Genomic DNA, 24346 nt, shown 5'->3' with positions numbered 1-24346 from the left:
AGGACAAGGGCGGCAAGGCTGGGGTGGTTAATGAGGATCTGCTGGGATAGTGTGGGACCAGAACATGACATAAATGGTATGGAGTAAGTGGTGGAAAATATACTGGTTTTGCTGGGACAGAGTTAATTTTCTCCAGAGCAGCTTGTATGGTGCTATGCTTTGGATTTCTGAACAAAACAGGGTTGTTAGCACACCCACATTTTAGCTGTTGCTGAGCAGTGCTCACACAGCTTCAAGGCCTCTTCTGCTTCTCTCGCTGCCTCACCAGCATGTAGGCTTGGAGTGGGCAAGAAGCTGGGAGGGGACAGAGCTGGGACAGGTGAGCCCAACTGATCAAAGGGCTAGCCCACATCATATGACATCATGCTGACCAATAAAAGCAGGTGAAAAGAGAAAGGAAGGCGGGGATATTTAGAGTCACGGTGTGTGTCTTCCCGAGTAACCATTATGCATGATGGAGCCCAGCTTTCCTGGAGATGGCTGCACACCTGCCTGCCCATGGGAAGCAGTGAACAAATCCCTTGTTTTGCTTTGCTTGCACACGCAGCTTCCATCGTTATCTCAACCCATGAGTTTTCTCACTCTCACCCTTCTGATTCTTTCCCTCAACTCACTAGGGAGGAGTGACCAAGGACCTGTGTGGGGCTTAAGCTGCCCACCAGGGTCAACCCACAACATCAGTCTGTAGAAATTTGAACATCAGGCAATAGTTGGGTACTTGGGGAAAGTGCAAACTTCACATTAGAACAAAAACAAACAACAACAACAACAAAAGTATCCATAAGAGACAGAAACTGTGATAATGAGGATTTCGTCAACCATTTCTACAGGTGTTTATACTCCCTGGGGCTAAAGACGAATGCTGCTGTTGAGGTTACTGTACTGGCCACTGAGCACAGCACAGGCACACAAAAGGCCGGATTTCAACACTTTCAGTGATGACAGAGAACAACATCATCCCACGTGCCATTTTACAGAAACCGATGTGACCAAGGAGCACATACAGTGGTAGTAAACTTGACTACGACCCAAGGCACCACAACAGGAACCAAAAGCTCAGTTCCACAGTTTGTTTTGCAGAAGCAGGTATCGAATACACGGCAACACAGTCACTCCTGAGCTACTTCCAGGGGTTTCATGAATACTTAATTTTTAAATATAAATTCCCACTGCCCATTGAGTGCTAACATCAAGGTGAATCAACTGATCATAGTTCCCTCTGGGAACTATTTTAGAACAATTTCACTATTTTACAAGAATTTCACTAACATTTGCAGTCTGGTCAATCCTGCTGGGCAAGAAGTCTCTAACGCCTTGAGCGGGGGGCAGCCAGATGCACAGTTTATATTCACAGGATTATAGGAGGGTTTGGCCCCAAATGTGAAAGAAGCAATATTTACTTTAACAGCTTTATTTGAAAAGTATTCTCTAACATACTTCTACCAATGTTTTCGTTTTTTAATATTCTACTTTTTCTTGATTTTTAGAGAGAAGATCTTCTTCAAAGAAGCATTTATCTAAAACCAGTTTGCTGGCATAGACTTCAAATCCATTTTACATGAATGATGCCAGGAAGCCTGATGTTATAATCTCAAAAGCTTCCTTTAATTAATGTTCGTTTTTTCTAATTTGAATGAGTGATGAGACTTTCGTACTCTTCAGAACTAGCCCATTTGCTGGGATTCTAGTGCCAAGCTGACAGCGGCCACAAACCTTTCTGCAGCCAACATGTTCAAGGACAGAATAATCTGGCTTTACATCCTAGTTTTTAGCACTTGCTACACTCTCCGTCATTGACTTTAGCTGGAGACTTGCTAAAACATACCTTTTGATATGTTCATCAGCGGGGAACTTTGAAAATACACTCTCTCTGACAACTAACACTACAATTACCTCCATCCTTGGAAAGGTGATGGAACAACTTATCCTTGGTGCCATCTCAAGGCATATCAAGGATAAGAGGGTCATTAGGGGCAGTCAACATGGCTTCACCAAGGGGAAGTTGTGCTTGATGAACTTCATAGACTTTTATGAGGACATAACCAGGTGGACAGATGATGGCAAAGCAGTGGATGTGGTCTATCTTGACTTCAGTAAAGCATTTGACACAGTCTCCCACAGCATCCTCGCTGCTAAACTGAAGAAGTGCAGTCTGGACAATTGGGTAGTGAGGTGGACTGTGAACTGGCTGAAGGAAAGAAGCCAGAGAGTTGTGGTCAATGGGGCGGAGTCCAGTTGGAGGCCTGTATCTAGTGGAGAGCCTCAAGGGTCGGTACTGGTACTATTCAATATATTCATCAATGACTTGGATGATGGACTAAAGTGCACTGTCAGCAAGTTTGCTGATGACACCAAGCTGGCAGGAGTGTCTGACACGCCAGAAGGCTGTGCTGCCATCCAGCGAGACCTGGACAGGCTGGAGAGTTGGGCATGGAAAAATTTAATTAAATATAACAAGGGAAAGCGTAGAGTCTTGCATCTGAGCAGGAAAAACCCCATGGTGCAGTATAAGTTGGGGAATGACCTGCTAGAGAGCAGTGTAGGGGAAAGGGACCTGGGGGTCCTGGTGGACAACAGGATGACCATGAGCCAGCACTGTGCCCTTGTGGCCAGGAAGGCCAATGGCATCCTGGGGTGTATTAGAAAGGGGGTGGTTAGTAGGTCGAGAGAGGTTCTCCTTCCCCTCTACTCTGCCCTGGTGAGACCACATCTGGAATATTGCGTCCAGTTCTGGGCCCCTCTGTTCAAGAAGGACAGGGAACTACTGGAGAGAGTCCAGCGCAGGGGACAAAGATGATTAAGGGAGTGGAGCATGTCCATTATGAGGAAAGGCTGAGGGAGCTGGGTCTCCTTAGCTTGGAGGGGACTAAAGGGTGATTTCATTAATATTTATAAATACGTAAAGGGTGAGTGTCACGAGGATGGAGCCAGGCTCTTCTCAGTGACAATCAATGATAGGACAAGGGGCAATGGGTTCAAACTGGAACACAAGAGGTTCCACTTAAATGTGAGAAGAAACTTCTTCTCAGTGAGGGTGACAGAGCACTGGAACAGGCTGCCCTGGGGGGTTGTGGAGTCTCTTTCTCTGGACACATTCAAAACCCGCCTGGACGCCTTCCTGTGTAACCTCATCTAGGTGTTCCTGCTCCCTTCCCAACAAAACACAGTAAAAACTTTCTTTTTTCTTTTTTTTTTCTCAAAAGTGATTTGGGTGATTCTGAGGAAAATCACATCAGTCATTTTTATCTCATAAGAGACAGTTCTTTTTTTGTTCAGGTTAGCACAGCTTAGCTCCTCTTCGCCTCTAAATAAATAATCACTTGAAGACAATCACCATAAAATGCTTAAACGTCTAAATAAAACTTCTGTTGTGTAGGTTCAGTAGATAACTACTGAGGAAGAGTGGAGGTGAATGACATAGTGGGGGCCACTTTACACAAAGCAGTGAGCCATGAGAAAGGCTGAAAGAAGCAGAGAGAAGATGATGCTTTCCCTGAGAGAGGAATGGATATGAAACAACAACAAAGAAAAAAAGAAGATCCTCTGTTGCAAAAACCAAGACAGGACATTTGAGATGGGAAGGTAGTCTATAGTCAGTCAGAGACCCACAGACAGGAAATGCCCACCGATTTTCTAGGAAACCATGGAAACTTCATTTTAATGTGCTTCTTCAAAGCCCTCCATTGAAGCTTTCACCTCCCTCACAGCATTCTTGTTAGTCTGTTTTCATTTCTTCCCATCAGTCTCCTTAGCAGGGAGACTCCGCTGAGAATGGGATGCAATCCCGAGCATTTCTCAGAATGCTTTCACCTTTCTTCTCCTCACCAAAACAACTAAAATTAAAAAAAAATTTCTCATTATTCCCTTTACTGTGGCTATTTGAATCTGGAGTCAATAGGGAATCCTTGGGTTTTTTTCTTGTCTTTCTCCCTAACCTTGCAATCCATACCAATGGATTCTTGCAATTTTCAAAGCTAATTCAGAGATTTGTGTTCTTCAAGAGCTCAAAAGACTGGTAAATGTCTTGCTGTATCCTTCTCTTTTTTATTTATCATCATGTTGGTTTTTTTTCGTGAACACAGCAGGTTTATGGAAAACTTTGAAGTGCAGTCCTGTTGCCCAAATCCATAACTGGTGTGTCACTCTCTTGCCTTCAGAGGTACAACCATTTGTACAAGTAAATTACCTGGCCTCAGTTTTCAAGTTCTAGGTTATATTGAAGATCTGCAAAAAGAAATATCCTGGTATGCTTGCAAAGACCAAGGAAACTTCAACTGAAAAAAATCCTGCTTGCTATGGGAAGAGAAAAAGATGAGACTGAAAAATGATAGGACGTTGCTTTTACTGAGGCAAAAACCAGCTTCAGAGGTAAGAAAGAAGGGAAATAGCTAAAGTCAGGGCTCCCAAGGAGCTCTTGCAAATTAAGTACGCATATTTCACTGGGGCATGTAATGAACAAGAACTAATGAAAGGAAAGCTGCTTCCACCTAGTGAAGTCCAATGAACTTTACCTAAGTAAGCAATGCCTCTTAATTTTGATCTGCCTTGGAAATGGACTTTTGAATTGAAATTGTTATTTCGGCCATCATCAATGAGTTGGCATGCTTAAACACAAAATGTTAATGAAGGAAGATAAAGGCATCAAATTTCAAGATGCAAAAGTTGATGATGATAATTTATATCTTAATTATTTTCTTCAGGCTGAACCCCTGAATCCCTTACTCATTCCTTTTGTATTAAGAATTCCTACTGAACTCAAATCTAATTTTCATTACTGTTTTTTGCAGATTTGCTGAGGAAAGGGTTTCAGGCCCAAACTCTTCATTATTAAAAAGATCACGAACTTGTACCTATCATGAATACTGCCAACAAGTTCTGACAGTGAAATTAACATTGGTTAAAGAGAAAGAGATCTTGGGTAAAAACAGGGTCGGGATTCACAGATGTTTGCAAATTCAGGTGGGATGGATGCGAAGGTCATCCACCGTCCTTTACTAGGGCAACCAGGCGCCACTTCTGTGGTGCTGCACTTGTCAGTGGCCACAGCCAAACCTGAGAGAGAGCAGGAAACAGCCACAGCATGGCCTAATGGCTAGTTCAAACACTAGGCCAAGTCTGAAGTAGCCAGACCTACCTCTGCTGGCTCTTCCTGTCAGTGACTCCATACTTCAGTGAAAGCAAAGAGCAGAAACCAAGAGAAGTAACATTATCAATCACACCAGAATGACAACCCACGGCACATGAAGAATCCTTCTGTGGTGTGGACATGTCTGCATCAGACAACCCAGCACAGGTTGTGACTGACTCCAGGCAATGAGTTCATAGCATGCGGCAACAGCCCAAATTTGCAAGACACTATGTACATTGCCCAGGCTTACAGGTGAACTGGAAGTCAGGTACCTGATCTGCACAGGTGTTTATGAAAACCCAAGAAGCATCTACCATTTTAGAAGATTTTACACCTTTAAATGACGATATTAGCATTCATAGTGCCTGTGTCAATTCTGAAAATGGTATTTAGGTGCTTTTTAAAATTTGACCTGCTCCAAGAAATTTGCAAGTATGTGCAGATCAGACCAAAGCTACAGCTCTTTCCTTGACATACACTGAAGGCTGAATTTCCCTGAAATTTTCCTCGCATATGTGTCTCAGTAGTAAGATCTAAGCACTCCTAGACTGATTTCCAAACCCAACCTCCAACAAAGCAAAACAAATGTTTATTTAAAGCCACTGTAGGGAAAGGTTCGAGTTCAATGTTAGCCCTTGCACAAAGTGTGGAAATTCAGTTTAGGCTGACCTCTGTCAACTATTCCAAACCACAAGCTGACATGTATGTGCTGCAAGTAAACACAACCTTAGAGCGTCCAGCAGGACTTCTCCTGTGTGTGCAATCACTCAGAAACGTACGCTTATGCTACTGGTTGTGGAAATGAGAAACATTTGGAAATGGTCAACAATGCAACATTTAAATCCATCAATGTATAAAATTGAATGGTTAATCACTATACAAATGTGAAGGGGAAAAAAAATATAAATTGCATAACCACTGCAATAAAAAAAATACATCACATAGAAACTCTATCTTGTGTGAGGTTTTATTATGTAGCCACTATGGAGAAAAAGTTAAGATCTCCAAGTCTTGCCAATGCAGCAAGCCAAGTACGGCTGCAGCCACGCACTGGGACCGGCTGTGGGCATGCAATCACGGCTTTTTAAAGTTTACGATCTTTGCTTCAACCAAACTTCCAGGGCAATTTCCTACTGGGCTATCTGCAACTTGTGTTTTACCTCAGTAAAAACCGGAGGCTCAAATTATTCATGTGTAAACAGCTTTTCTAAGTGTTTCCACTTAAACAAACTCCCTGAATAATTTGCTGCACTTAAACGGTCAGCAAAAATAACTATAACTTACCTAATCTAGTTATGAAACAATGGCCAAAATACCACAGTCACTTAAAAATAGCAATTTGTACCAAAGCTGAGTTTTCCTTTAAACAATCTCTGGGCAAAGTCAGCAAAACAATTAACTGGTAGATCATATTCACAAATATGAAGCAAGCACTAAAAATACTTTATTCAGAGTTTGTAAAGGCTTGCTTGAAGTATTTGTGTTTAATTATCACTGGTAATTTGAAGCCTGAGCCTAGAAAGTATCCAAGCTAAACACCTGTTTTTCAGTGACACTGAGCTGCTGCTTATCAATAACAAATGTCTTTAGAATAAGCCATAAAACATAAATATGTAATTTTTTAGTACTTTTCCGTACATTGGTCCCAATAACTCTCAATATCAAGGGCTTACAATAGAACATGGCTGAGATCATACACAAATAGTTTCAAAGAATTTAGATTAAATAACCACATTTTAAAGACGTCCCCTGCAGCTAAAGAAGATCAAAACCCCCATTCAAATAAGCAAATAACATTTTTTTACATTTACAAATGAAACATCATATGTGTATTTATTGATTTTTTTAAAAAATTCAAAAATACATTGTAACAGAACAGAATGTATACGTTCTTCAATGAAAGACAAATCTATGGTTATCATTCAGACCATAATACAAATACATGCTAACAAATTTAAAAATCATTCTGGGTCATTCAGGAAACACGAAACAAGCTAGCTGTTTGCAAATGCAGTAGTTTTCTGCTTAGTAAATATGCCTGAGAAAGTTAAACTGTAAAGAAATCGGCTTTAAACTTTTAGACACAAAGAGCTTTCCAGGCTGAAATGGTGAAGAGACCTGTGATATGCACCTGACAGGCCACCGAGCCATTTCCCACAGAGATTCTGTTTACCGCTCCACCTCGGCTCAGCCACCCCGCAGCGGCAGAGTTTCACAGCGATACCCGGCTCATTCGAGCGAGGTGTTAAAAAGCCTGCTACGATGATGTAAAACCATCAGTTACATACACAGTAGATAGATGTTAGTATTCGAGAATCTCTACCAAACTTCTTGGTCTGTGTCAGGGCCAAGTAAAAAGTAGTAGTCTGGTTTACGGATGAAACAGATTGTATTTTTTGGCTCAAGGTAAGACCGTTTAGAAACAACTTCTACAAAAGCTTCCAGAATCAAAGCATAAAAAAAAAAACCAAAACAAAACAAAAACAACAAACCAAACAGGACAAACACAACCAATCATTTTACAGTAACCACATACTGTAGGCAAGTAGGAATAAATCCAGTAACATAAATTGTGCATCAGTTCTATGAAAATAAAGTGTTACTAGTAGACACAAGCAATCTGACAAGATGAAAGCAAGCAGTGAAAACTTCACGGATTGAATTTCTTTTCATCAGAATTCATCTGTTTCTACTGCAGCCAAGTTAACAAATGGAACTCAGAAAAACTGAATTCCTATTAGCAGCTTAACTCTACCATGGTAAGACATAGACTTGTACTATTTCTTGCATCAAGAGACATTCAAACTAATGAATCAAAAATGACATTTTAAAAATCAAGACCAAAAGAAAGCTGAATGTACATTTCAGACAGAAACAGCATTAGGTCAAATCCACAACTGGTGATATCTGATGTACGCAAATGTAATTTAACTGTGCTGCTTATGCCAACAGAACATCTGACACTATTTCTCAAATTCTAGCAGCCCCTTCTAAATCACTTCCAACAACTGCATACTTTGTAAATTACATGGGCTTTGATGAAAAAAATCATTATCAGGCATGCAGAAATTCTAACAGAAACCTCTCATTTCCAGAATTTGGTTACATGATCAAATTACATACGCTAGAACATACAAAACCAACTTTTCAAATGAAACAAATTCACAACTCTGGGGAAAAAAAAAAAAAAATCACAACAACAACAAACCCAACCAAACCCAAAAACTTACGACAGGAAAAAGAATATTTCTACATAGCTGGTCCTATCCTCCGACAGTTCAACATGGTAAAATGAGCTACTATCCAAATACGTGTGTAATTTTGCATGTAATGGTGACTGGGAAGAGGCTTCCTTTCCCCATCTTCCACACTGCAGAAAGGACTGGATGCACTACAGCAGCTGCCACTGTCCTACGAAATGTTGGGTCTTTGCCACTGCTGGATACAGGTCACCAGTGCTGAAGGACTCGTGCGCTGACCCAGTGCGGTTCATCTTACATTCTCTAGTACTGACTGTGATGTCAAAAACATTCTGCACTGCTCTGACACCAGGTCTGCTCCTAGGCTGCACCTTCTGATCAAAACGTTGTTCTACAGGTGACAACTAAGAGGTGCAGGGTGGGAAGCACAGTAACGGCTTTAACGACCCGGCCCAGAAGACAAACGCAAAGTTAAAGTGGTGCATCAGTACCTTCTGGATCAGAGTTGAAGCGAGAAACCGAGGCCAGAGCAGTATGTAAAGCTTCTAATGTCAAGAGGTGAGAACTCTCAAAGAAGTGCAAGCAAAAAGCATAATTTAAGCCTGTAATTATTTGAGCAGAATAAACAAAGGGAATAAACAAAGGAGAGAAAGATGGCCTGCAGTAAGGTGAATGGAAGGAATGAAAAAAAAGCAAAGGAAGGACACGTGTATCGGTGCAGGGTTGTATCTCCTGGACCCAGAAACTGCCTTGGACACCAGCTAATTTTACAAGATAAGTTACATGCATGCCCACATTCAAGAGGGCAAGAGTGAAACCTTGATGGCAATGCTATGATTCTGGCTGAAGAGCTTCATTTTCCCCCTCCCATACCTGAAAGCCTTGAATCCTTGCCAAATACTCCAGCTGTTTTGAAGGCTGCACTGCAGAACAGGGGGAAGCAGGAGATATTCCTTTTAGACCTATGGCTTCGGCAGTTGGGGATGTTCCGTTCATGAGAAGTTCCCTGGCAATCGTAGCTGTGCTATTTGTTGTAGGAGATATGCTGAAGAAAGAGCTAGAAGTCTGGCTCATTTCTTTGGACGACAAATAGCTTACAGTGGTACCAGGAGCTGATTTGTTGCGGCTTGCTTCCATCTCTTGATAAACATCGGGAGAGAGATGGAGTATTCCCTTTGGTGCTGAAAATAAAAACAAAGATCATTCTCATTATTCTACAACAGGTTTGATGTGTAGGCACTTTTCATTAACTTTTTTTTCATTGGAAAACAAAGTAACATTTCTAAAATGTATCTTTTTTCCACAGTAACAGTAAATGAAGTCTAAACTCAGTGCCAGAAAAGGTCATGGAGCAGATGATCTTGAGTAACATTACAGGGCACATACAAGAGAACCATATGCTCAGGCAAAGTCAGCAAGGGTTTATGAAAGGCAGGTCCTGTTTGACCAACCTGATCTCCTCCTACAACAAGGTGAGCCACCTAGTAGATAAAGGAAAGGCTGGGGATGTTGTGTACTTAGACTGCAGTAAGGCCTTTGACAGCATATCCCACAGCATTCTCCTGGAGAAGCTGGCAGCTCATGGTCTGGATGGGTGTACTCTGTGATGGATAAAGAACTGTTTGGATGGCCAGGCCCAACGAGTTGTGGTGAACACAACCAAATCCAGTTGGCAGCCGGTCACAAGTGGTGTTCCCCAGGGCTCAGTGCTGGGGCCAGTTCTGTTTAATCTCTTTATCACTGATCTGGATGAGGGGATTGAGTGCACCCTGAGTAAGTTTGCAGATGACACTAAATTGGGTGGGAGTGTTGATCTGCTTGAGGGTAGGAAGGCTCTGCAGTGGGATCTGGACCAGCCGGATCAATGGGCTGGGGCCAATTGTATGAGGTTTAACAAGGCCAAGTGCCAGGTCTTGCACTTGGGTCACAACAACCCCAGACAGCGCTACAGGCTCGGGGAAGAGTGGCTGGAAAGCTGCCTGACAGAAAAGGATCTGGGAGTGTTGATTGACAGCCAGCTGAACATGAGCCAGCAGTGTGCCCAGGTGGCCAAAAAGGCCAACAGCATCCTGACTTGTCTCAGGAATGGTGTGGCCAGCAGGACTAGAGAAGTGATTGTGCCACTGTACTCGACACTGGTGAGGCTGCACCTTGAATACTGTGCTCAGTTTGGGCCCTTCATCATGAGGATGTTGAAGTATTCGAGTGAGTGCAGAGGAAGGTGAGGAAGCTGGTGATGGGTCTGGAGCACAAGTCGGATGAGGGAAGTGGGGCTGTTCAGCCTGAAGAAAAGGAGGTTGAGGGGAGACCTTATCGCTGTCTACAGCTACCTGAAAGGAGGTTGTAGCATGGAGAGTGTTGGTCTCTTCTCCCAAGTAGCAAGCGATAGCAGAGAGGAAGTGGCCTCAAGTTGTGCCAGGGGAAGTTTAGATTGGATACTAGGAAAAAACTCTTCACAGAAAGGGTTGTCAGGCGTTGGAACGGGCTGCCCAGGCGAGTGGTGGAGTCACCATTCCTGAAGGTGCTTAAAAGGCATTTAGACGAGGCGCTTAGGGACATGGTTTAGTGCTAGAGTTAGGTTATGGTTGGACTCGATGATCCTGAGGGTCTCATCCAACTGAAATGATTCTATGATTCTCTAACTTAATTTAGAAACAAAACAGATCTACAGTGTCCCTCTTTTCCCACTCTTTTTAAGAAGGTACAAACCTGGACTTTAAAATTGTGGCTAGAACAGAGCACACAATATGAAGTAAGGTTTGGAGATCTACAAGCCACAAGGAACAGCTACTATTATATTTCAAAACCATAGAACAATCATTTCACTGCAATCTTCTGCCTCCTGATACAATAATTTCATCTGTTTTTTCACAAATAATTTAAACTAGCCTATGTCAGCACTATCACCACCAGAAATAGTTATTTTCTCTCCCATCTACAGCTGGTGTTTGTAGTCTCCAGCTGCTCTATCAGTTGTGCCAGCACCAGCACCTGTAGGACCATGAGAACAAGCAGCTGGAGGCAAAAAAAGGGCAGGAGGCTTCTTGCAGTAGCCACATTGCCTCAAGTGCTGCCTTAAAGTGTTTGCTGAATTACAACAGCAGCCTGTGCTTAAATAACCCTTAATTGCGTTGAATTACTCTGCTAATGACTAACTGCTCTGCAATGAAGAGGAATTTATTTAGTTTTATTTAGCTGCATATATGGCACCCTATAGTTTGCAGATCGCTACCTACCTTGGACAATGTTCTTACCGAACAAGGAAGGCATGTATGTGTCATCATTAAAATCAACAGGAGTCTGGGTAAACATTAAAAGAATCTAAATTTATTTATGTGAATTACTTTTAAATACTTGTAGTGACATGTAAATGAGGGATAATTTGTTCACATCACCAAATTTTTAATATATTTTTAGAAAATACATCAGCCCTAAACCTGCTTGAAAACAGGAGTCCATACTTGATTTGTTTTGCTCATATTCCTGTGCATGGAAATGTGTAGCATTAAGGCTGATGTCTGTTAGTTTTCATATACAATAAAGTATTTATTGGAAACATGAGTACCCAGTTTGCTGATATAAGAGGAAAACCTCTTTCTTATTATTAATGAATTGAAAAATGAGCTTGAAATGTGTAATTTCATATTAATAGCATAGTTAAATCTTCTAGCACATACCTGAAAACAACACTGGTGAAACTGAGCCGTATGGCATTTCATCTTAGGGATGATAAACCTGTTTGTTAACTGATTTAGTAATCCCAAGAGAAATCAAAGGGTTCAATGTGTAATGCATTTGCAGCACATATTAAATTCATCTCAGAATGTAGAATAAATTCCAAGAGTGGTAGAAAATTAATTTCCAGTTTCCTAGAAAAGATTCCTCTAATCCTAGCAGCGCAAGTAGTATTTTTAAATAAAATGTCTACCACAAGGAGAAGACTCAAAAAATATTACCTGTAATTAATATCCTCATTTTCAGCTACATGGTAAAAATCGAACTTCCTCACTGCTGACTCAGCAAACTTCTTCCAGGTGAATCTTTTAATCGATTTACTCACACATTTGGCTTTTAAATTAATATTGCTCTCAGAGAGTTAGAGCATCAGTTTATACCCTTCAGAAAGACATATCTGTTCCATGTCTAATACACCTGATTGCTCTCCCCACCACATTCGCGAGGATGCAGAGCCTGGTTGGACCCTGAACTGTAACGCCAGAGGCGTTTTGCTCAGTCTTAACAACTGGCTCCAAAGCCTGTGGACCCTGCGCTGCACTCCAGAGCTAAGCACAAATTCAAGACACAGCTACTGGGAAAGACAGAGCACAAGGTCCCTAAAATTTATTTTTGCCAGTTGGGACAATTTAGAATATAACCTTATAGGTAACAACAGCTGTGTAACACGCAGCATTATTTTACAGCACATAATCTCTACAGAATAGACTGATTCTAAACCCTTTTTCTGAGACTATAACTTCCAAGGCCTATCACTGCACATATCTTTAAATAGTAAACAACAGATAACATGAATGAAAACTAAAATAGATAATACAGATATTGATAGTTGACATCACGTTACAAAACCAAATGGTAATGATCATAGTGAGTGGCAGCTCTTCACCTTCAAAGACCTGCCCTCTGTAAATCTAATTTCTTACAAATATTTGAGAAACAGAAACGAAAATTGAACAAACGGTAAAACATCATACTTGTTTAGAAATAATATCAACTACCCCCCCAACCATTTTTAGAAAAACATAGTACAACATTAACTCAAAAAAAAGTTAAAAGAAGCTTAAAACCAAGTCCAGTGCTGCAGATGTCTGTTCCATTGATGTAATATTACTTAAAACAAACATTTTACATGCTTTCTCAGCCATTTCACTGTTTTTACATGATCCACCCAAATATCTAACTGCTGTCTGGAACAATGGTTTGGAACACTTCCAGATTACTAAGCTTTCTAAATGTTAAAATAACTAATATGCAGCATATGATGAATAAAAAGATATTGAGCAGAGTATAGCAAATGCTCCTAAAGTACTGACTTTAATGGTGATGTTAAATTAATAATAGTACTTTTATACTTATGCAACACCTTTCTGCTTAAGACTTCAAAGTGCTTTATAAGCAATAATTAATTTAAATCATACATTGGCTCTGAGGGGCAGATATTATATTACCATCATTGATTATCTCTGGAAACAAAGTAATGTAATATTCCAGGCATTACATTAATATAGTTGCAAGCTATTAACTTTTTATATTCATGGCCCATGTTTCATGAAGCTTCTTACAAACTTGTTTTATAAAGCCAATAAAAACTTGGTCTCTTTGAAAACTTCTAGCCAGCATATGTTAATTGTAATTAATTATCTATTTTTAATATATTATTGAGGATTTTTAAAATAGCATTCATCACTGTTGTCTGCTTACTTCAACTCTGCTGAATTGTAGAAGAGTATTTTAGATGTAACAGTTTAGTTACAGTAGTAAAGATGTGATCACAAGACAACGAGTATGACATCAAGAGAGGAGTAAGTCTAAGAACAAAAGAACGCTTCAGAATTTACTGTGATTAGTCTTCAGACAATCACTTTAATAAAAAACATGGGAGAAAGAAATACTATCCCCTAACACCTTTATGCATTGCAGGAGAACATCTCTAGGTGAATATTTTCATACTTTTTTTTTTTTTTTTAGCTGAAAGCCAAACAAAAGATTTTTGTGTCCACTAAGTATTTATCCCATACTAATTTCAGCAGATTCCAAAAGTGGCATCGTAATTATTAGGGGGCATAGGTCTATAATACTATCATTCAGACCAACAACATCGCACCTTCTGCCAGACATTAACTTAGAGGTACATTCATGAAACATGTTAAAATAATTTCCATCTATATTATTTAAACCTGTGGGCAAATGTGCTATGAAAATACTCAGGTTAGTTATGCAATATAATCACTAACATTTGAAAAACATGTCCTATTCATCCCTGGCAGTAACTGTTAGCAGTCTCTCGCAATCTTCTGGAGCCTCCGAAAAGCCCACACCAAAGCCTTCTCTTACCTAAGGATAAATTTTGTGATCTTCCATTGTCCACTTTTGCTGTCACGTACTACGCAACCGCAAAATGGTTTAGACTCCAAGTCTATTGTGTGATTAGAAATCATACAAATGTATGATTAAGACACAAAATGGCCCAGCTTGTCCTTCTCAAGCCTTCCCCCTGAAGTGTAATCTCAATGCTTTGATTCCAGTTCTTTTCATAGCAGCAGTAGTAGAGGCACTGTCCAAAAATCTGTTGAGTGGCATTATTTTTTCATAAACCCTTTCTCTACAGGGTCTCCTTGGCTGGGATGACAGGAGGACCTTTCTACAAAAGGGTCCTCCACTGTCTGGCCCTTCACTCCTTATGGAGTTCACAGAAAATTAAAATAACCATCGGAGGGAGTTTCTGCATGGGGAATGAGGTGACGAAGGAGAATGACTGATAGTATCACCAAATGAGCCTCAGTGTAATAAGACTCCCCCAAAACTGAATTTATTGATACAAGGAGAGTGACAAGTTACCCCACAGCAGTGGGCTAAATTAAGAGAAGTTCTGAGTGATGACAGTGCTGCCTGCAGACTCACACGTGTTATGTTAGTGCCCACAATGGTACCACTGGTGTCTCAGTTTCAATTTTCTGTTTCTGTCAGGAAGATGAGAAAATATGAAAAGCCGAAATTTTTATTTTATCATTGAACTCTGAAAGATGACCTACAGGATCAGGCTTGCATTGTCAATCTGCATATAGATATCAGTGCTAATTTTCTCTTTTCTACTTGATCAACGCTGTAGGGATACTCTTCCTCTGCCTTCACTCAATAACATCTCCTGCTTCAAGGACACTCAATAACTTCTCCTGGTTCAAGGACACTCAGTACACTTAGTCTAAACCACAACTTTATTCTCTTTCAGAAAATGACAATTTTCTCCCTGGGCTCTCACCTGTCCTACAGGCAGGCTGGACCTGCTGGTGCTTCAGAAGCGTCAGCAGCATCAGCCAGTGTACGACTTCCCCTGACACCCCCGAAGAGCAGATGTTCTTCCCTGCAGTACAACCACTGACCTGGGGCACCAGCATGAAGGAGTACCTTCATGTCTTGTGTAATGATGCAAGGTAAACCATAATATAATTCTGTATATGACATGCTCATAAATTAAGTTCAACACCCTGATATTTGAAATAACCCATCACTGGATGAAGAAAAGATTATTCATAAAGAGATAATTGGTATTTTTGGAACTGAATATAATACTTGACAGATAACCATCAAAAGCTTTGTTTCAGATTATGCTACCTGTATTCACATTGAATAAAGCCTTCTTATATTGTACTGCTTAAAATACGTGGCAATACCTTGTAGTTAAGCATTAAGTGGGAAATGTTAGACCCAGAATTAATGCTGACTTCATTATTATACAAGTTAAAATGCACAAAACCTTAAGAGGCATGGAGGACTTTCACATGCAACAACTGCTCCACACAGCTGGCAGATTCTCAACATGCCCTAGAATATGGCCTGTTACAAATCCACTGAGAGCAACATAGAGCATTTACAAACCCAAATAACTATTTCAATAACAAGACTGAAAAATGTAAATATTCTCATCAAAATAAATCATCGTTTTATACTTCACCCACTATCAAAGCCCATTTATAGACTAGAATATTTTCAAATTTTCTTTTAGTACCTCAGTAGGAACTCAGAAAACATCAGTCAAACAATTGAATAGGCAAGTAGTATGGCCATTATGTTCTCGGTAATAGTCTACAGACAATCTTGGCTTAAAATACGAAGATGCAATCATTACCCACTTAACACAGCTATCTGTGGTATTTCTAAGTCACCAGCTACTGCAATATCCAGACATGAAAAAATGTTTCACCATTACACAACGTCCTTCAAACAAAGGATCTCAGCTACATGACCTTAAACAAACTGATGTTATATAATGTCACTGATTAAAATACTAGTTTATCTAACCTTAAAATAACCATGACACTGAAGTCAATGCTATTTAGTTCTTCACAAAGCCAAGTCTTGATATCTTTAATTTTGCTGCAACACTTTCTGTACAGCCACAAAGGAAACTGCACTATCGCAGGAGACTTAAATTATATAAATTTATGTACCATTTGGTGTTTTACTCATGTGAGGAAAGTTCTTTAATATCTCCCACAGCTTTACTCCTGCCTGGGAACATAAGATTTTGGTAAAAATGAGACTTAAGTGTTTGCAGCAGGAAATTTCTACAGGATGTTGTATTAACTATTCCAATAGACAGATGAAACACCTACACCATTCTTTTCATATGATAATTTCTGCATCATAAATTTCCAACAATATATCAGTGTACCAGCTAATGTAAGATTAAGATGAAGCAGGTTCTGAAAAGAAGCAGAAGAAAGAACAGTACTTTCTTATCAGTAAAGAGAATGAGCGAATTTGGAGCAAGAGCAAATCAAGCTAGTGAGCTCACAGATCAAGGCACTTGTAAAAGCTGCAAGAAAATGATTTTGGAGGGGGTAAAGCAAGTAGGAGAGTGCCTAAGTGCAACCAGGTCACCTGTGCAGGTGAAACTCCTCATTAAGAGATTAAGAGGGGAATGAGAATTGTGATGATGGAAACAAAGGCATGACCCATACGTAGAAGAGAAGAAAGAATGATCAAGTCTACTAGACAAGGACAGAGAGGTTGCTGAAGCTGGGAAGGTCAAGGGGGACATCAACAAGCACAGCATATGTATGAGTGAAGATGAAATCAAAGGAGGAGAAAGCAGTGGGGGAGTAGAAGTCACAGGGATACATGTTTGATGTAAAGGCAAGAGGATGGAGAAGAGAACGGAGAATAAAGTCCTGGTTCTGACAGAAATAAAGCCTCAGTTCAATTCTTCAGGATATTATTATCCCAGACTAAGGGTGAGGTACTTGGGGGGTTCCAGGCTGGGGGGAAGGGAATAGGAAACGGAGAAAAGACTTCAGAAAAGTGAAGGGAGATAAGAGAAAAACAGTATTGCAGTTAATTGTGTGATACTGTTCCATTTGCTTGGCTGAAGACAGAAATCCAAATGCAGATAATTTGCAGAATTACATTATTAAATCTGATTTTGAGACTTAACATCAAAAAAGAGCTCTGTGGTGCTATTTCCCTTGCAGTTGTGTTTTTTCAAAGGAATAGACTAGCAACCTTGAATAAACATAGATCATATAGGAATTTTATGGGATGGAGAAAAGCAAAAGAAGAATTTCTCTGAAATTATCTCTACCCACATAGCTGGCTATCTACTGTCATGGTGGCTGTTCCCTCTTGATACATTTTATACATCAAGGGCTTAATGGTTAAGAAGTCTCCTAGAAAGCTAAGACAGGCTCCTTCACAGCCTGAGGGCACCCAAACCACAACCCTCACAGCCCAAGTGTATGTTTCTTACATGTGCACAATCCACACTACTCAAGAACCAGGCAGCAGGTTTGGGTTGTTTTATAACCTGTATCTGAAATATGTAGAATATAATATGTGGAAACCAGCCAAGGGACACCAGAATACACATCCGTACCTTCACTCACAAGGGCTTTAATCAAAAGACAGACTACAAAGTCACGATTCCTTTAGATCGTTCCTTCCCTGTGGATTTCTTGCATTTTGACAGCATCTGATTTTTTATCTTCTGTCTGCAAATCGTAATTATATTAGGTGCACATCTCCAAAAGGTGGCTGCCATTATCCAGATCACTCTGTACTTTATGACCACTCACCTGGTGAAGAGGGAAACTAAATCTGTCTCCCATCTTTCTGGGCTTGTGTTTAAAACACTACGCACTTTAGAAATACACATTGTACTCTGAACTCAGCAAAGAAAGCATCACATCTGAACATACAAAACCTGCAGGACTTAAAGCACCAAACTGAGCATCTAAAAAGGGGAAACGTGGGGAAAGGAGCAGGACCAATCACAGTTGTGGTCTTACACACCTGAATTGTGCCCAAACCCCACTTACAAAAATGCCGATTTGGATCTTGCCACTAGATCTCAAATAGCAAGGAAAAAATAACCACAGTCCCTTTCCTGTTTTGTTAATATTAGGTGTCTTTTAATATTAGGTGTTTTAGAAGTTTTTTCAACTATATCAAACATATATACAAGTTGTATTTAATTGGTATTGTTCTGGGTAAAATATTATCTCATTCTCATTGCTAGATAAAACTGAGAAATATAACATTAAGTATTAACAATGCCAAATACAGTACAGACTTCCTAGCTTCAATAACTCAGGGGAGAAACACAACTGGACAAATCTCATCTGCTTCTAAATTTAATTTTAGTATATCTTCAGTTAGAAAGAAAATCTAGATTTCTCAGACTCTTGCTAGAAGACTGAAAAATGGGGTTAATATTTTTTTTCTCCTCTTTTTAAATTAGCACATCAGCTCAGCAGCTACAGAGGCAAGGTGTTATTTAAACACAACTAACTGCTGTAAGACACCCTTGGCAAGGTCGTGAGACATACAGAGAACACACAAGTGTCTTGGCTGATGGAACTGCTCCCTGAAACACACAGTGAGGGTATAATGTTCACCTGACAGTATGCTTGCTAAAAAAAAAAAACCCACAAAACAAACAAACAAAGCCCCCAATCCAAACAGATGGAAAACTACTCTTCTGTGGCCTATGTTTCAACAAATAAGTGGTGGTGTCAGCTCCTCTTACTGTGGTTTCTATTCAGAATGACCAGTAATTGAACAAATGATAGGACAAGGGGTAATGGGTACAAACTGGAACACAAAAGGTTCCACTTAAATTTGAGAAGAAACAACTTCTCAGTGAGGGTGACAGAACACTGGAACAGGCTGCCCAGGGGGGTTGTGGAGTCTCCTACTCAGGAGACATTCAAGACCCGCCTGGACGCCTTCCTGTGTAACCTCATCTGGGTGTTCCTGCGCCGGCAGGGGGATTGGACTAGATGATCTTTTGAGGTCCCTTCCAACACCTAACATTCTGTGATTCTGTGAAATGTCTGGTGACGTATCAACCTGACCCCTAGCAAGAATGTATTATAACTGACAACGTTCAGTAAGTTTGGAAGCAATTCAAAAGTGAAGTCCAATGAAGCAGCAGTACTTAGTGAGCAAAAAGGTGAACAATCCACTGAAAATCACCTTCAAAATACACCCAAAAGAATTAAATATTTCAGCAAAATATAACACATACACATTCAAATTAAAAATGTCTGAAATGCAAACCAAAAACTTTCTTCCCAAACTGTAGACTTCGGTTACTGTTCGTGGAAATACAGGAGAATTAAATTATCTACTGAAAGTCTTCACCAAAATCCCCAGTTGAAACATAAACATGTAGAGCACTATCAAAAAAAAGGCTTTATAAAAGTAGTGAGGGCCAGAACTCAATTCATACAAGTGCACAGAAGTTCACATTGATTTTGTTTCCTCCAAAGTGAAGATGTATTAGTACGCAAAAATTCATAAATACATGATTTATTTTGCATTTATTTTCTCAAAAAAACTGATGAAGAAATATCTAAGAATTCGACTGCAAACATAAATTCAGGGCTCACAGTAACACCATATAATTTCATATTTTTTATATTTCTTATATTCTTAATCTCTTATCATTTAAGTAGATTTAAAAAAATACTAAAATTAATGTTTTTATGGAAAAATGCTCAAATTTCCTCATCACAGATTTAAGAAACTCTTTTGAATATCTAGTTGCTTTTTTCTCACTGCCTTTTTTCTTTTTTTTTTTTACTGAGCACAATTGCATGAGATCAAGTATCTTTGTTCCTTAGGAGATCATCTGCTCCTGCTGCTCATTTACCATCTGAAATCATCACGATCTGTTGGTAACAATCTCATCATCTTCACAATAACTAACTGTGATGTCACAAACAAATGATTATGATTTCAGGTGGTGAAAAAACAGCAGGAACAGATGTAGTCTGAAGAACAAAGACTGTAAAGTCATGCATGAATCCCTAGTAATAAAATGTTAGGCAAGAAAAACAAAGGGCCTGTCCTTTATAGAGAGGTAGGATTGCTCTGAATGTAATTTTTTTATTATTAGTTTTTCAATAGTTTGTGAATCCCAAAATTGCTGGAAACAGATAAAAGAAAACTATAATATGGAAAACTGAGGGTGGGGAACATATAAAAACAGTTAGAATCACACAGAATCACAGAATGCTAGGGACTGGAAGCGACCTCAGAAGATCATGTAGTCCAATCCCCATGCTGGAGCAGGAACACTTAGATGAGGTTACACAGGAATGTGTCCAGGTGGGTTTTGAATGTGTCCAGAGAAGAAGACTCCACAATCCCCTGGGCAGCCTGTTCCAGTGTTCTGTTAGCCTCACTGAGAAGAAGTTTCTTCTCATGTTTAAGTGGAACCTCTTGTGCTCCATTTTGAACCCATTACCCCTTGTCCTATCATTGGTTGTCACCGAGAAGAGCCTGGCTCCATCCTCATGACCCTCACCCTTTATATATTTGTAAACATTAATGAGGTCACCCCTCAGTCTCCTCCAAACTAAAGAGACCCAGCTCCCTCTGAGGGGCCCAGAACTGGACACAATATTCCAGATATGGTCTCACCAGGGCAGAGTAGAGGGGGAGGAGAACCTCTGGACCTACTGACCACTCCCCTTCTAATACACCCCAGGATGCCATTGGCCTTCCTGGCCACAAGGGCACAGTGCTGGCTCATGGTCATCCTGCTGTCCACCAGGACCCCCAGGTCCCTTTCCCCTACACTGCTCTCTAATAGGTCATTCCCCAACTTACACTGGAACCAGTTAGGGCAATTTTTTCCTTGTTAGAATTATAATACATAAAACCACTGTTATATTTTCTTTTTTTTAATATATTTTTTATTCTTCGTAGCTCATCTACAGCTTCTCCTAGAAGACATATACTGTATGAGTTTGCGATTACCCCATCCAGAAATATAAAACCAAAATAAGTTCCCAAGAAAATGTACTTTGCATTAAGATTGTTCATAGGTTTCATGTTTTGTTTTTGTTGATAATTGCTTAAGTCAAATCCAGAGAGATAAATGAACATTCTGTTGATTCTCTATGGGCTGCAAATGGTTGTGGTCTACCCAGAGTGTCTCAATGTCTCTTCCAGAGGATCAGGGAAAAAACTCACCCAATATTCTTGTTATTTCGTATGTGAAAAATTGTCTAAGATACCCCAAAACCAAAAAACAATTAGCTTCCTGCTTCAGCTTTAAGACTGTAAAATGAAAACGAAAGGTAAAGAAGTAAACCTGTAGGAAGAAGCTTTGCCAATGAGTAGGAGGAACAGACTGAAGTTTGCTGCAAGGATAGCTGCAGATGTGATGTGATAGACGGGAACAGGAGAAGTTAATTTTCAAGGTATTTCATAGGGAATACTATAAATGCAATGAGCAAGTACATAGGAAGATACTGAGTGAAGGGTATTTCCCAGCAAAAATGAACTACATGTCATGATCTTTGTTTTTGTTCTACTAAAGTACACAACTTCACTTTACTATTCCGGTTTTGTTTCACACAGTTTCACATAAAGATGTACTGCATTATGCACACAGAGTATCTGTCTGGAAAAGGAAACTGATGCACAGTATGTCTTCCTACCAGGACACTGTTGTATTCCTGGAATTAAATTACTGGAAATGCGAACAAGAGCTGCCAAATGGTAGATCCAGCAACCTCAGGGCCTACATTAGATTTTCAAGACCACAAAGTTAAGTTTTAGGGTCACAACAAATTCAAACTGTACATTTGTCGTATAAGCGAAGATACAGAAGGGAGGAAGTTGCTCCATTTGCCCTCTTTAAAATTTCCCATAATAATGCTGACCCTGCAAGAGTAGATAAAGCTACTTATAACTGTTGCTCTTAAATATAAACTAGCATATTCCTACCAGAAAGGATGTGACATTTTTTATATAAAATACTGGAAGTTTTTGGAGCTGCCTTAAAAAAAACATGTGTTTCACAGGTATATGAGAGATCATTCATGCAAGTGACCTCTTCTCTCATTGAAAAGGAGAAGACACTTCAAACTTCCTCAGTTCTCCTTTACTACAAAGCTCTGAGGTTATCTGACTCTCAGGCTGAGGGGAAGATCAACAAGAGTGCACAGGGAAAACTCTTAATAACACTCAATCTTATTCAGATTTTTTTATGCATTCCCTGTGTGGGAAACTATCAGATAATATTTTACCAGAAGTAGGGAAAGCACTCACAGCTAAACATGTACTGGTAGACCATCCCCCTGTCAAATATTAGCACAGCATTCCAACAAGTAATCACACCTGCGGAAAACTGGTGCCACAATGTCAAGTGATGCTGCATGGATCTTCTCCAAACGCTACAATGCCCTGACTTCAGTCATGTCCTGAAAAACAGGTCTGAACTTACCAGTTACTGAAATAATATACTCAAGCGGTTCACTGAATTTTCGACCTGAGGATCTGTGAAAAAAGACTGATCTGTCCCCTACATAACTGTAACAGATTCATTCTCCTCCTACGCCTTTATATGGAAATCACAGTTGAGCTGTACATTTTAAAGAAAATACTCTAGAACAGAAAAGCCCTTTGTAAAGCAAAGAGCTAAAAAAAATTGTAAAAAAAAATTTATGCCTGTTGATAGCTTTTTGAGTTCAAATCCTTCCTATTTTGCAAAAGCATGGCACAATCCCTTTGAAATAAAAATGAGACACTTTAATCACCTGATTATCATTCATGTTGCCTCTAGATTGGAACCCTCAAAAACAGGAGTTAAGGGATTAAGCACAGTGGTCTCTGAACAGTACAATCAGAAATAAATGCTCTATGGCTATTGACGCATTAGCTATATCTCCTCTGATTTCCAGTTTAGTTGGATATCAGAAGAATGGGAATGAGGGCATCTAGGAATGTCCGTGCATTAAAAAAGCATCGCAAACTGAAAACCCGTTTCTGTGTTGTGGCCTATGGTGGCTGCAAAAAGGTCTGTAAGCAGGTGTAAAAGTAGTCCTTTTGGTCAGCAAAAGTTTAAAATACAATTTTTGTTCATCTTGACCCCTGTTGAGTGATTTTGGCTTTGTGTCCTCTTAGATTTGGATTTAGATGTATGACTGCCAAAATTTTCCTGCCAGATGAAGCCTGGGAAAAGGATTGTTTTTTCTTATTTGTAGTAGGGGATCGTTGTGATGTGATTTATAAATATCTTTGCTATAAGACACTGCAAGGACAGGAGAGAAAAGCCTCGGGTCTTATTCTGCTGTCCCAAACTCCAGTATGTGAACATTTGAAGATGTTAACATTTGCAGATGTTTCAAAGGCCATGTCCTTAGAGATTTTGACAAAGCAAACAGAAATCATCCAGAAGTATTGATGGAGATTGAAGCAAGTGATAAGAAGTCCTTCCTTTCAAGGAAACACAATGTGTGTGTTTCTGAAACTCAAGTGTGTCTGTCTCTACTACCATCCTTACTTGAGGATTACTCTAACCAGTAATTCCAAATCCAGCAAAAATCTAGTTATTAAGTCATGAAGGCCTGACCTATTCATTACCTATATCACAGCGAAACGGAAGTCAGTCTTTAGCAACAAGGTCTCATCTGACCTTTGTGTCTATAGACAGGTAGATTAATTACTAGATGATGAAAAACTGTTTGGATGGTCAGACTTAGAGGATAGTGGCAGACTTTGGGCGACCTAAGAGCAACCTTCCAATACCTAAGAAGAGGTTGCCAAAAAGATGGAGCCAGGCACACTACTGAGGCATGTGGCAGAAGAACAGGACATGATAGTTAGAAACAAAGAGGAGATGTTCTGACTCAGATAAAAGAAAAAAAAAATCAATGTGAAGATAATTAAGCATTGGAACAAGGCGCCCAAAGTAGCTATGGAATCTCCATCTTTGAAAAACTGGAAAAAGACACAGGCAATCTTGTCTGAACTCTGTACCAACCCTGCT

At 39.9% G+C, this 24346-nt stretch overlaps 1 protein-coding gene across 3 annotated transcripts in view; it reads right to left on the bottom strand.

Moving 5' to 3' along the window:
• STAU2 (staufen double-stranded RNA binding protein 2) overlaps positions 1-24346 on the bottom strand; it is a 174151-nt gene that overhangs the window by 71651 nt on the left and 78154 nt on the right. For all 3 annotated transcript variants that reach the window (XM_082046008.1, XM_082046010.1, XM_082046009.1), the window contains exon 12: positions 9202-9509. In XM_082046008.1, coding sequence (XP_081902134.1) covers positions 9202-9509 — 308 coding nt within the window. The remainder of the gene's footprint in view (positions 1-9201; positions 9510-24346) is intronic.

Source organism: Streptopelia decaocto (genome assembly GCF_964273445.1).
Source record: "Streptopelia decaocto genome assembly, chromosome: 2".
In the NCBI taxonomy this organism is placed as follows: Eukaryota; Metazoa; Chordata; class Aves; order Columbiformes; family Columbidae; genus Streptopelia; species Streptopelia decaocto.
The sequence above is the reverse complement of the archived record's forward strand: the minus strand, read 5'-3'. Positions and strand labels throughout refer to the sequence as shown.